The sequence below is a fragment of the Phyllopteryx taeniolatus genome, chromosome 21, assembly GCF_024500385.1.
Source record: "Phyllopteryx taeniolatus isolate TA_2022b chromosome 21, UOR_Ptae_1.2, whole genome shotgun sequence".
NCBI classification, from domain to species: domain Eukaryota; kingdom Metazoa; phylum Chordata; class Actinopteri; order Syngnathiformes; family Syngnathidae; genus Phyllopteryx; species Phyllopteryx taeniolatus.
The window spans coordinates 869,159-883,591 of NC_084522.1; the positions used below are offsets into that span (position 1 = coordinate 869,159).

A 14,433-nucleotide genomic window follows, 5' to 3' on the forward strand; every position below is an offset into this window, starting at 1 on the left:
ATTTGATCCTTTGTAACGTTTAGGACGCAACAAATATTGGAAAAAAAGATGTATTGTTGTTGGTCTTTTTGGATGTGTGTGTTGATGCATTTATTTGACGGCTGAAATGCGTTTCAGCCGTCAATCCTGCTCACCAATGCTAAGTTATCCATCCGTTTGTGGGGAAATTCTGCTCATAACTTCATGCAAATTGAGCAATTATGTCATGTTATGATGTGGAGATTGTACATTTCTGTGGTTCTGACATCCTTGGCGACGTTCAACAACAACGACGTGCAATCTGTGTTTGTGTGCAGTCGTCAGATTTGGGCGGGCGCCTGTCGGGCCTGCTGGAGCGCTACCGGCGCTACCGGGACGAGGTGGTCTCGCTCCACTCGTGGCTCAGCGCCCAGGAGCAGAACCAAAGCGTCGCCAAGCCCGGCGGAGACACCGACGCCCGGAACCCGCAGGACACCCTGCGGCGAGTCCAGGTAAAGCGTCGGTGGCGCTGGGCTCCCCGACCGGTCTGGCCGTGCGAGGTGCTGGAGAATTCTTTCTCTCTGTGCGCGTTCAGCTGCTGCAGGACGAGCTGGCCGAGCGCTCGGTGCAGTTGGAGAAGGTGAAGCGAGCCGGAAGAGTTCTGGTCAGCGCGGACGAGTCTCCCTCCCTGAAGGCCGTGGACGTCCTGTGTGCCGCAGGTCAGGACCGCCGCGCCGCGTTCACGTTCCCGACAGGAGCTCGGCTCGCGTCAAATGTTCTGTCGTCGTTCTCCTTCAGACGGTTTAGAGAAGAGGTTCTCGTCGCTGTCGGCGTCCGTGTCGGAGCGGGCCGAGCGGCTTCAGACGGCCGTGGCCCAGTCGGTGAGCGCGCAGGAGGGCTTGAAGGCGCTGCTGACCTGGCTCGACACGCTGGACCCGGACCCCGCGCCCGTGCAGCCCACGGTGCGGGCGCTCCAAGACGCCCTCACCCGCAACCAGGTAGACGAGAGGGCCTCCTTGAAAGTGGCTGAAAGTCACAAGAACCTTCGAAGTTCTGCTCGGGAGCAAAACAAAATGGCGGTTTTCGAAAAGCCTCCTCAAAGTGCTGCACTTGATTTGGGGGGGGTGAAACACAGGCACTTGGTTTTATTCTATAATTTTTCTTTGTGAAATGGTTTTCAATGTAGCACATTTAGTTTTCCCAAATATTTAATCATACCAGAGTTTGTAAACATGTTTAGAATATTCATCGAAATGGATTAAAAATGTCAGAAAAACGTCAACGGTTTGATCTGCTCCCTCCGCCCCAAAGCAGAGCGAGCGACGCGCTTACAACGTGAGCTTGATGTGACAAACGTCGGAGCTTTGGTGGAGGTCTGCGCTCTCCATTTTGACCAATTTCAAAAATATCGTTCCCCTAGAAACTTCGACAGGAGCTCCTTTCCCGCCAGGGCAGCGTGGAGGCCACGCGAGACTCCGTCTCCAAGCTGCTCCAGAGCCCCGAGGCCTCCACCGCTTCGGGCCTGCAGGGGGCGCTGGACGAACTGACGCGGAGGTTCGCCGCCGCCCAGGTCAGCCAAGCCGGGCGGGAGGTCGAGCTGAAGGCGCTGCTGCCCGGGCTGGAGAGCTTCGAGCGGCTGGCGGCCGACCTGCGGGTTTTCGTCAGCGGTCGCGCCAAGGCCCTGAGCCCGGCCGGGCAGCCCGACCGCAGCGTGGACGACTACAGGCAGGCTGTGGAGGTCAGCGTCACTCCAAGAGAGATGTAGTGTGTGTGTGTGTGTGTGTGTGTGTGTGTGTGTGTATACATCTCTCCCACATGCTTCAAACTAAAAACACACTTAAAATGAAAAGACTTCTTAAAGGATTCCCGAGTGCCTGCTCTCTGTAGGCGCTCGCATTTCTCCAAAGAAAATGCAAAGTGTGTTTATTTGTGACCGCCGGTTAAAGTTTACTGTAAATCACACTTATCAAACGAAACAGAATCTAACATTGTATATTTAAACATCCAAATCTTCAACCAAAGTATGTAATATGATTGAATCAAAGTCCACTCGCTTAATGCTAACATATAATTCGATGTACACTAGAGATGGGCTCATGGAAATTAGCATCCATGTTACAGTAATTGTCAACAATTTCTTATTTAGCGTTGTACAGGTGAGGCAAAATCTTTGCAGCTTGGCACATACCTTGGCTCAAACGTTTCCAACACTGAAAATGTTTCAGCGGTAATCGGCGGGATTCGCGAGAGGGGTCCGAAAAATCACTGCTTTCGTCCGCTAGCGCCTCTCAGTTCGCAGACATGTTGTTAGTGTAAGCGGCGCACATCAGCGAGGACACCGTCGAACTAGAGAGAGGCTAAAAAAAAAATAGGTCAGCCTGATTAATTCATTTGAATTAATCTATGAAATCAATTAATCAGTGGCAAATATGCTTTGGGGGTGTTTTTGACAGGAAGTGAAGTCGGCGCTGCAACAGGAAGCGCCTCAGCTCAAGTCCTTCTGCGGCCTGGCGGAAGAAGTCTGCACGTCCCGAGTTTTGGGTGACACGCAAAACCTCCGGCACCACGTCAAGGCCGTGTCGGATGACTTCCGGCGGCTCGAAGACGACGTCGACCAAAGGTAAGATTGAAATGTTTCAAGAAAACATTTGTTCACAATTTCAAAGTTCCCAGGTCAGTGACGTCAAAAGACCCCAAGAAGGAAGAATTTGGGCTTTCCACAGCCTATTTGTTGTCTTGCTGACATTTTGAGGGGCTTGTCTCATGCCACTGCGAAGCCCGCCCCCTCTCCTGCTGGCTCAATGCCAGTGCAGATTTTGCTACCGTGGCAACTGGGGAAGACGCTCGACGGCTTCGACTTGTGGAAGCGGGGGGAAAAAAGACAACTCATGCATTTTCGCTTGTGGCGGCAGCACTTCATCAGTGGATTTGTGTATGCGGTGCTTATCAGAAGCTAAAGCTAATTAGGGCTAATCGGCACTCTGATATTCAAATCTACTAAAATCGGCGGATTTTTAAAAAAAAAAATTTTTTTTTTAATTTTTGCAGATAATTTTTTTTCTTTTCACACGTTGACACATTACAACGCAAGACAAAGATAATGACATTAAAAGATGACTAATCAAAGTCGGTCATGTTTTTGCATTTGGGGATCCTCATCAGTCCTGATAAGTGACTAATAAGTTAGTCAATGCACTGATGGAGATTTGACATTTGGCAAAAAAGAGCTTTTTCCAAATCTGCAGTCGATGAATCACTTCGCAGTTTATGTCGAACGTGAATCCAGTGAGGGACCGTGTGTCTAAAATCTCATCATCAAAGCAACAATTTAAGCGCCCTCACACTCCTTTTCATATGATTCTAAAACTTTGACGTCACGCTCCGCCAGCGTTCGAAAATGTCAGCGAAAAATGCTAAATTGCCAAACGTTTGGAATTTTAAGCAAAGCTCAGGAATGTACCAAAAAATGGCAGCTTCAAACCAAAATGGCAGATTTCCTGTTCCAGTTCAGACATGGGCCCTTGAGACTTTTTCATGCGACCTGTTATTAAAAAAACATGTCCGCCCAATTTCGTGTTGATCCGGTACACGGGTGTCGGGGGCTCTTTTTTTTTTTTTTTTTTTGAACTGTAACCTCCTGACCTCGAGGGGGCGCACAAGCTAACACAAGCTCAAACGGTGAGAAGCCGTAATGTCTAACCGTGTCGGCCTTCCAATCCTTCCCCTGGGTGCAGACTGGAGGCCATTTTGGCCTGCGAGCAGCAGCTGCTCCACTTCCGTGGGCTCTCCGGCGCCCTCCTCAGGTGGCTGCAGGCGGCGCAGGAGCAGCTGCCCGCCAAGGAGCTCGCCCTGGACACGGAGGCGCTGCAGAGGCGAGTGCAGCAGCTCCAGGTGGGTTCGCGAACACACCGCGTCCTCGCGTGTGCTGCCTTCACGGACGACGACGACGATGATGATGATAATGATGATGGTGCCTTCAGGATCTGTTGGAGGAGTGGGAGTCGCAGGCGTCCAGGGTGCAGGAGTTGAACAAGAGCGGCTCTGAGCTGGAGGCGCAAGTCATTGACATCACGGCGCCGCAGAGCAAACCCGGTAAGAGCGGCTCCTGGTTTCAATACACAGACAATACAGGTTTCTTGTAAATAAATAGAAAACAAGTTTTTATCCAAACGTACCTCGCCGGTGTGCTTGGGGGGCGGGGCAGCAATATCTGTGAGCACAGCGGCCAGTTCTGGAGCGGCGGTTTAAGTGACAACTCGACACAATTTTCTGTCCGTTAAATCGACATTCTGCTGTAGTCGTGTTTTTTTGGCTGTGTTTCACAGGCGCTCCCCAAATGAACGGCTCCGCGGGTCCCGGCAGCGTCAACGGCATTCATACTTGTAAAGGTTCGAATGACCAAGTGAATCTGCTTCCATATTTATCTGCTCTACGAAGTGCAATTGTCCAGCCCGAAACGCGTCCCGTTGCCCGTTTGCGTCCCCGTCAGACCTGACGGAGATCCAGGTGGCCGTGTCGGACGTCAGCGCGCGGCACGAGGCCCTGGGCGCCGACCTGACGGAGCGCCTGTGCCGCCGGCGGGCCTCGCTGGAGCAGAGGCGGCGAGCCGGGCGCGGTGCCGACGAGCTGCGGCGCTGGCTGAAGGACAAAGAGGAGACCCTCGCGCTGGAGCACGCCGCCTCGCCGTCCAAGCCGGAGGTGGTGCGTGCGCAGGCCCAGGAGAACAAGGTAAGAAACGGGTTTCCTGTATAAAGATCCATTTGATTGTAGCGTGAACCCCCGTTGGTCATCGCGAGGTTCCAGACCCTGAAAATAGAGAGAAGACCCCAGAAGCTTCTCTGCCTCGTCTGCTTGCTATTTAATTACGCCGCATGTCTTCCGGAACATGCGCGACTCGACTGGAGGCGCACAGCTCCACAAATTCTGGCTTGCCCGTCCGTATACTGCTAAAAGCCATAAAAGGATCGCTTGCAAACCTTGGCTAAAGCGGGCGTCGACGATCCTAATAATGACGTGACCTCCGACGACGGCCAGGCGCTGCTGTCGGAGTTGGCCGAGCGCTCGGCCCAGGTGGAGGAGCTGAAGGGAACCCTGAAGAAGCTCATCGCCGACAACCCCGATTCCCCCGAGGCCGACGCCTGGAGGCGACAGCTGCGGGAGATCGGTATGTGCTACCGAATACGCGCAAAATATGTCCCGATGTATACGCGCCGCCTTTCTTTCACTGTGTCGTGGCAGTGAACTCACCTTCATCAAGAGAAGCGAGCCTTCTGAACACATACGGTGGAGCAACAAATGTAGACAGACAATATCCAAATACTTAAAGGCATATGTTCTTTATCTTCTGCAAAGAACACCTCATTTTACTGAAAGGTTTTGACCGGCTCCATGTACAGTCATTTAGTTCCATCCATCCATTTTCTGTACTGCTTTTCCTCACGCGAAGTCGCGGGCGTGCCGGAGCCTATTCCAGCTTTCTTGGGGCGAGAGGCGGGGTACACCCTGAACCGGTCGCCAGCCAATCGCAGGGCACATTGGCACTTACGGGCAATTTGGAGTCTTTAATTAACCTACCGAATGTTTTTGGAATGTGGGAGGAAGCCGGAGTACCCGGAGAAAAGCCACGCAGGCACGGGGAGAACAGGCAAACTGGGAAGCAGACGTGCTAAGCAGTCGTCCACCGTGCCGCCATCATTTAGTTATTAGACCACACTTGTTTCCTCCATTTCTTTATATGTAAAAAAAAAAAAAAAAAAAAACGGTACAGATTATAGTGTCTGTGTGTTAAATACACGCACGTACAATAGAGGAAAGACATTTTCGAAACCTAAACTTGTAAAATAACGATGAACATTGCGGACACAGGAAATGTCAAACTAAAAATAAAGATGACTATTTTCGACTCAAAGAGGGTCAAACTAAGACGGCGGTTTTTGGATGCGTCTTTGCCCCTTAAAAACCTCCAAAAAGTTCAACCAGCAAACGTTTGTGGGTGGGAAAGTGTGAAAATGTTCCAACGTGGATGTTCTCCAGGGAGAGTGTGGGAAGTGTTAGCTTGAGTGCATTTCTACTTTCTTAGGAAACAAAGATATGAGAACCTATTTCAAAAGATTTCATAACCCAGTGTTGAACAAGCGCAAGGAACCATTTCCCTAAGTGTTCTCTGCCCTCAGACGCCCGCTGGCTCTCGGCCAATCAGACGGCGTCGCGGCGCCAGGCGGAGTTGGAGGCGCGCGCCGACCGCCTGGGCAGCTTCGCGGCGGCGGCCGCTCAGCTGGGCCCGTGGCTGCGCGAGAAGGAGCTGATGATGAGCGTGCTGGGACCGCTCGGCATCGACCCCAACATGCTCAACACGCAGCAGCAGCAAGTTCAAGTACGTCGCCCGGTGTTGGGCAAACTATTCGCAACATCTCGCAGTATGATGCGCCGCCGCAATCCACCTCTCTGACCGTGTCAATCGAAAGTCAACATTGAATAGAAAATAAATATCTCATTCGAGATTGTGCCTCATGAAGTGTCCGCCGAGTGCAAGGCGCATTAAGTCAACCGTAGGCTGCAATTATCCTTCGAAATCGAGCCGACGCTTAATTGGCTCAGTGTTTCGTACCTCCGTGATATCATGAAAATCGATCACAAAATCTCATAGCGATGATACCATCTTGCCCATCTTGCCCACGGCGAATGGTTTACTTTTCGTGTCGGAGTAATGCAAGTTATGCTCTTCGGTTTAGTCACAGTTTAGTGACCTTGAAATGTGTTTAAAAAGTCTACAGTTTCGCCTTCAAGTTCTGAAAGTGTCAAATGAAGACAATAAAAGTGTGACCATTAACACTGCACATAAATCTAGGGAAATGTACTTAATGATTCAATTCAAATGTATTGTGCAGAAAAGTAAGGAAAAGTACCTCAATGTTTAAAAACCAACAATTATCAAGGATTAAACGTATTGAACTTCAAAAAGTTAACCACAACCGAACTGCATTTAGGCAGTGATTCTTCACACACCACTAGAGGGAGCCTGCGTACCACACTGAGAATCGCGGCAACATATTTGGGGTCTTTTGCGCTATTTGTGGCCGGGTCCCCGTCTATGTATCATAATGTCAACTTGTTGTTGTAGTTCATGCTGCGAGAGTTCGAGACCCGTCGCCAGCAGTTCGACCAGCTCACCCAGTCTGCCGCGGGCATCCTCTCGCAGACGCGGGATCCCAAGGAGCTGGAGGAGGTCCGTACCGAGCTGGACTCTGTCTCCCGGCAGTGGCGCGAGCTGACGGGCGAGCTGGACCGGCGCTCGGAGCTCATCGGCCGGGCGCGGGGCACCAGCGAGCTTTACCGGGCGCTGTTGCACGAGCTCTCGGCGAGCGCGGCGGCGCTCGGCGAGCGCCTGGACGGCCGGGCCGAGCTCAGCGCCTGTCCCGAGGCGCTGAGGCGGCGCCTGCGGGAAACGGGCGAGATCCGCTCGGAGCTGGAGAGGCGCCGCGGCGAGCTGGCCCGGGCCGAGCGGCTGTGCGAGGAGCTGAGCGCCATTGTGGCCGAGCCTTACCTGAAGGACGAGCTGAAGAAGCGGCTGGCGAGCGTCAGCGCGCCGCTCAAAAGCCTGGAGGACCGCGCGGGTGCGGAAAACGGCCCGGAAAATCCACCGTTCTGCCTTTTCCGAAAATTCATTTTTGTGTTTTCTCCGCAGCGGACGGCCTGTCTCAGCTGCAGGCTGCGCTGTCCTCCACGCAGCAGTTCCAGCAGATGTTCCAGGACGTGCGCTCGTGGCTGGACCGGCAGGCGGAGCTCAGGGACCCGTTGCCGGACGCGCTGCCCTGTCGTCCCGAGGCCGTCCGCTCCCTGCTGTCCGCCGCCGCCGACCTCCGGCGCGCCGTCGCCGCCCAGCGCGGCTCCTACGAGCTGATCCGGGCCGAGGGCGCGTCGCTGCTCGCCGCCCTTCCCGCCGGCGGGGAGGAGCGCGCCGCCCTGCAGTCCCGCCTTGCCAGCTTGCGGCAGGACTGGGAGGACGTCAACGGGAGACTCTCAGAGCGGGAAGACCGACTGAAAAGCACCCTGAGCGAGGCGGAAAGCTACCAGCGGCACAAGGCCGAGTTTGCCGCCTGGCTGGACGAACGCGAGGAGAAAGACGCGGAGATCCGGCCGTCGCTGGACTCGACGGGTCTGGATGAGGCCCTGCGCAAGGCCAGGGGGCTCGCCCTGGACCCGGAGAGGCGACAGCCCCTGCTGGAAGCCTTCAACGCGGCCGCCGACCGGCTCCTGGAGCAGTGCTGCGTGGGAGACGACGAGGTACTTCCGTCTCCTTACTAAATACCGGGATGGCCAAACCTTTGCCAGTGAGTTTACAGTTGAGCACACTGAGCACATTGGTCAGGTCAAGAACCAAGCCCCTCTTACCTTTTACAGGCTGCTCCAAAAGTTACGATCCACTTTCATTGTACGTTTCTGACGCGTGTGTTCAGGTTCGAGACGAGAAGGCGCAGCTGAACCGGCGTCTGGACGCGCTGGCCGAGCGTCTCCTCGCTCGCACGTCGCAGCTGGAGGAGCTCTCGGGCCGCCTCAAGGAGTTCGAGGAAGGTCGGCAGGCGGCGGAGAGACGCCTGGAGGCCGCCGAGCACCAGATCGAAGTCCAGGAGGCTTTAGGACCTCAGGTACCGGAAGACAAAGGATTATTCACTTGTGCGCTCATTTAGGCCAGTGACGCGTACTGACAGGCAGAACAATTGAACGTATACACAATAGTCTGCTTTATGTAAGCGTGACACTCCTCCTAATTTATTTCAATGTTGCATATTTCAAGCCTCCTGTTATGTCTCCATTTCAGGGCTGCAGCGCCAAGAGCCTGGAGAGGCTGAGGAGCCAGCAGGAGACCCTGGCGTCCCTGCAGCCCCAGGTGCGCTACCTGCGGGACCTGGCTCAGGGGCTGGCGCAGGACGCCCCCCTCGGGCCGGGCAGGCGGCGCTCAGAGGCTGCGGGACCGGGCCAAACACACCCAGAGCCAGTTTGACCGCGTCAGCGCCGAGGTGAGAAGATCCAGTCAAGAAGTGCGTTTCTGCTTATTGTGTTGTTTGCGCGCTTACTGTAGCGCAGCGACGCGTGCAAACAGAGCGGACAGCAAAACCTGCCACTACAGTGAAGGCGTGCAACTCTAAATTCCGACTTGTCCGTAAAACACCATCGGGAGTCACTGGAGGTGCAAGTTGGAGGATTACAGTGGCGTAAATATTAGCATAGCATGCTAGTTGAGTGAGTCACGCTGCACAACTGAGCTAAAGGGATTCCAACGCGTGCGTGCGTGCGTTATCACCTTGAAAGAAAACAGCTGCTGAAGCCGTTTGACTTTTTGACTTCCTGTGCCCATTTATGGTCATTGTGGACTGTGGAGCGTTTGGGTTCGGCAGCAGCCGCACTCTTTTATTTACATCTCAACGGCCGCTTTATTCGGCACGCTTGCCACACTCGCTCATATTCTCTATAGATACACATATTTGTATATAAACGTGCGTGTGTGACTTTATACACACACGCACACACACAGTGTCCCTAATGATGTGACCAGAGTGTGCAATCAATGTGTGTGTTGTCAGCCTGCTTAGATAACATTGCCGTCTATTTCGGGTTGTGTTGCCTGCGCCAAAACACTTATACATATTGTCCACGTTGGTTCTTTGGTTCAAGAGCTTTATACATGTCAAAACATCAAGGTCCGGGTCAAAGGTCACGGTCACAGCAAGGTCAAAGATTGAAAACTTTCAAAACCTTTGTTCATCTGATCGTCTTCAGACTTGCCAGACGCGCAGAAGGTTGATTAGCCAATCGGCCGGTGAAAGTTTGGCGGCGAGATCGCTCGAGGTCAAAGTTCATCAATAAGCAAGTCAACCATACATTTGCAGCAAAACACATCGAGTGATCCATCAAATGAAAGCGCCTGATAGGGGCTCGCTCAGATCTGCTATGTTGTCAATACACCGTCGTATGACGACGTAGTTCACAAAAAAAAAAATTACTTTTTTTGCTGAAAACTCAAAATGTAACTGATTTGGTCAAGAAAATTACCTTCAAAAATATACATTTAAAACATTGGAAATAAACATTGCTGGAAATTATATTACTCATTATACAATTATTGTCATTAAAATTTTAAACAGTGACAAAATGTATTTGTGAAAGTAAAAAATGTTTAAAAATCTAAAGTAAAAACAGATTTATAAAATAAACAAAATGAACGTGTAAACGACACATTTACAAAAGTAGAAACTTAATTTTCACGATTGGAAACAAATACCAAACATGAAACAAAATGACTTTGTAAAATACACAGTGACAAAATGAAAAACCAGTTTGCAAAATTTCAATTTAAATACATTTCAAAATGTATTTAATTGTAATATATATATTGTTTATATTATGATACAATGTCTAAAATAAATATTATATTACACGTTTAAATCAATGCATGTGTATATAGCAATACGCCCTCGTGACGATGACCACATGATTGACATCGTGACTTCGTCAACAAACTGATTTGGTCAAAGACCAAAGAAAACAAGCGTCAGGGAAAAAAATGGATGCACCAAGTCTGAAAGGGTTTTCTCCTCTTCTCGCTCCATCAGCTGGAGCGGTGTTGCTCCACGCTGGAGTCGCGTCTGCACGGCGTGGGCGAGGTGCAGTCGCACGTGCGCGACGTCTTCTCGCGCCTGGCCGACCTGGACGACGAGCTGGACTCGCTGGACCCCGTCGGGCGCGACGCCGACTCGCTGGCCTCGCAGGCGGACGCGCTGGGCGGCTTCCTGTCGCGTCTGGCCGCCCTCCGCGCCGAGCTGGAGGCGCACGCCGGCGAGTGCGCGGCCATGCTGCGGCTCGAAGGCTCCTCGCCCGACCTGCTGGCTCTCAGGCGCGAGACGGAGGCGCTCGGGCGCCAGGCCGGGAAGGTGAGCGCGCCGTCTCCGAAGATAAAAAAAGCTCATCGTGTCCGCTGCCGACCGGGAAAAATGCAATACTCTGTGAAGTCTCGTACGAAAAAAAGGAAACGATCAAAAGGAAAAACCGATTTGCGGAAATGCAAACAAATTCATATGTGCGGCAAAATGTACAAAGTGCAGCATTTTTACACAATTGAAAATGTGAAGGAAAAGGACATTGTAAAATGCACGTGTGCAAAATTGAAAGAAATTACAAAATGTGAAATAAGATTACCTTGTAAAACACAAAATTGCAAAGCATTCTTTTTACAAAATTAAAACAAATCGCGTCTGATGTCAAAGAAAATATTGTAAAACACAGTAACTTTCAAAATTGGGCAAAAATGAGACACTGTCAAAAAACTACCTTCAAAATATTTCTTTACTAAATTGGAAGCAAAAAAGTGCAAAATGTGAAAGAAATTGACATTGTAAAATATACATTTACAAACTGTCAATAAATTCATTGCAAAATAAAGTGTAGAAAAAGGGTTTTTACAAAATGTGACAGAAAATAGTTGAATTTTACATACAAATTGACAAATTCTAAAAAGAAATTACAAAATGTGAAGGAAATTGACATTGTCAACAAACATTTTGCCTTGCTAAAAACAAAATTGAAAACAAATGTATTTATTTATTTAATGTACATGAAATCTTCATGTACCCGCAAAAATGACAAGCGCTCGACGCCAATAGCGGCGCCCGTGATAAGCACGCCGTCCGTCCTCGTGGTAAATCCCGCGCGTCGTCTGCGTTGCAGCTGAACGAGCGCGGCCAGGCGCGTCTGGCGCGGATCCGGGACGCCTCCGAGCGGGTGGACGACTTCTACCGGCTGGCGGGCGAGCTGCGAGGCCTGCTGGGAGCCGCCGAGGAAGGTCTGGACGCGCAGGGCGTTGTGGGCTCCGAGGTGGACGTCATTGAGCGGCAGCTGAAGGACTTCAAGGTAGGACAATTGAGCCTTGAGCTTCTGGTCTTGTTTGGTTTCGGGCATGGGTCCTCGAGACATGACGTGTCATGTCCGTTCAATTTTGCGGCGATCGCGGGTGATGCATTCAAACTTCCCGGCAAAAACCGGCCTACGACGCCGATAGCGCATCGCTGCGTCGTGATTGGCCCGTCTCAATCTGGGAGCGACCAGATTGCTGCGTCCTTGGCGTCGTGTAGCCGACCTGAGGAATGTGCTTTACGGGCGCCGCTTTTGCCGTTTTATGGCTTTTTTCCTCACAGGCGTGCACGCTGCCCTTTCGGTCGCCACGCCATCGCTAAAGAGCACCTTTAATGGCCATGATGTCACTTCCTGTGTGTGTCTTTTGCCAGAGTGGTAGATGGCTCACGTGAAACATTCCAGCGTGCTTTTGTTTGTGAAAGACTGAAAGAAAAAGAAAGCGCCTCCGCTGCTGCGCGCTCACGTAGGAGGATGGAATAGCGCCGGCCTCCATTTTCGCACTCCCGTCGTCCTTTCTCCTCACTCCGCAGCCTCGTCGAACTCCCACAATCGTCACGCGCAAGATGCTGGCTCTTGAAGCTGAATGATTAGTTTTGTGTATTTTGGCGAGTCGTCGAACTTCGTCGCCGTGCTCCTCCCAAATGTTTCCCAATTTGGTGTCGCTCGTCTGTCTAGTATACGTTTCAGATTTGGTGGCCATCGGGGGAAAAGCTCGAGAAGGAGTTTCTATTTGAAACGGCCACGAGAAATGGCAGCTTTGAACCAAAATGGCCGCCTTCTTTTCAGACATGGCTGCTTGAGGCCGACTCACGATGCACATGCCAACCAAATGTATGATTTTTTCATCATCATCATGCGGTTGTGGTCAGTTTCCCATTTCACGGTGATGTCCGCAAACTGCCGCCGTAATCCTCCCACGGGTTATTTCCCATTTGCATAATTTTCCAATATGGGAATTGTAGGTTTTGCAGTTATGTGGAAGTCAGTCAGCATCGAATTGACTTTGGAGGTTCAACATGGGGGGGGGAGGGGCGCACAGGGGCGGCAAGTTTATGTGGAGATGTAGTTAAGAATAGCAGCCGAGATGTCTCATTATCCCAACGGTAGGACGGGCAAAGTGCTACAACTTTAAAAAGGGCTATTAAAACTCCTCTAAGTGGCGGTGGGACGAAGTGACACCCCCCGACCCGTGTCACTCCCCAAGCGCATGTAAGCGATCCCCCTCCATTCCAAAGTCTGTCTGGCCTGCCCTCCCCCAATGGAGCCTTTCCCAGTCCACAGCCATGATGTCATACTGATGCCTCCAACAATTGCGGGGTGTGGATGTCTTCATTAATTGGGGGGGGACGGGGGGGGGGGGGGGCATGGTGGGAGTGGGGTGTGCCTGTTTCCCACCAGACATTCTTTTAAACATGGCCACCGGACGATTCCGATTCCTTGCCGTCTTTTTGCGGACGGTGAGGAATCTCAGCTGTCTGCGCGCACACATTTACGCGTATTAGGGTGTGGCATAAGCGCCCCCTCAGCACATGTGCAACTGACACACACACACACACACACAGAGGAGAGTGTGTGTGCGTAGATGCAGTTGCACATTCCCAGGACAGGCTGTTTAGCGCGTGCGTATGCGTGCATGCACGTTGATGTGTGTTTTGTGTTTGTGTGTGGGAGGACGTGTTTTTGTTTTGTGTTCACTCGTATGCATTTTTGTGTGCGAGTGTGTTTCCACGTGCGTGTGGGTCTATATGCTTGTGTGTGTAACTGATGACTTGCACACATCTTTAGTCCCTCACTCGCCGTCCGCCTCCACTGCTAACGTTACTTCATCGTCCGAGTCTCCACGGAGAACTTTTTAGCCGATGAGTCATTGTGACACGCACACGCACACGCACAGGGTGTCTATTAGATAATGAGTGTTAAGTGCCGAACAAAAGTGGGTCAGACAAGTTGTTCCATCGCTCTGCAAAGCTGGAAATTCACCCGAGAAAAGTCGAAAAGTAATTGGACACAGCTCTCATGTTGGACTTGCACCTCCGATTATTGATCGATCATCTCGGACAAGGCGTTTATCACGAACACTTTTTGGGGGGGGAGGTTCCTTTGAGGTTCCCTGAGTCCAAGCAGAAAGGTCTGCTTGCGCGAGTGTGGTGTGGAAGAACTTGAGCGCTAACGCTAATCTGGAGAGCCGACTCGTTGAGCGACATGTCGGCCGTGACGACTGGCGTGCGGGTAGAGGTTAAAATTCAGTATTCCCACCGTGACGCCCAGGTGTGTGTGTTTTGTGGGTTGATGGTGTTTTTTCTGTGTGTGTGTGTGTGTGTGTGTAAGGGGGCTGATGTCATTTGATCATTTCTGCAAAACCTGACTGCACTTTTCCTGTAACCCCGTGACGCACACACTTACATGTCACCTGTGTGACAAATGAAGAAAAATGGCAGCTATTCAATATATTTTGAACATGGTGTGTGTGTGTGCACACTGCACTTCCAGGTTGTGTGTTGCCTCAGCTGTTGTGAATTAGCCTGGTGTGTGCCAAGGCTCGCGCCCGCCTACTCACCTTTTTTTTTT

General features: G+C 51.5%; 1 protein-coding gene across 1 annotated transcript in view; it reads left to right on the forward strand.

Annotated features, from left to right (window-relative positions):
• The window catches only part of LOC133471061 (microtubule-actin cross-linking factor 1-like), a 137,127-nt gene that overhangs the window by 81,435 nt on the left and 41,259 nt on the right, over window positions 1–14,433 (forward strand). The window contains 18 exon segments of the mRNA XM_061760230.1: window positions 297–470; window positions 554–677; window positions 757–956; window positions 1,379–1,696; window positions 2,412–2,578; window positions 3,693–3,849; window positions 3,939–4,050; window positions 4,284–4,346; window positions 4,448–4,686; window positions 4,993–5,122; window positions 6,132–6,331; window positions 7,079–7,571; window positions 7,643–8,241; window positions 8,415–8,603; window positions 8,777–8,907; window positions 8,909–8,975; window positions 10,569–10,886; window positions 11,680–11,862. Coding sequence (XP_061616214.1) covers window positions 297–470; window positions 554–677; window positions 757–956; window positions 1,379–1,696; window positions 2,412–2,578; window positions 3,693–3,849; window positions 3,939–4,050; window positions 4,284–4,346; window positions 4,448–4,686; window positions 4,993–5,122; window positions 6,132–6,331; window positions 7,079–7,571; window positions 7,643–8,241; window positions 8,415–8,603; window positions 8,777–8,907; window positions 8,909–8,975; window positions 10,569–10,886; window positions 11,680–11,862 — 3,864 coding nt within the window.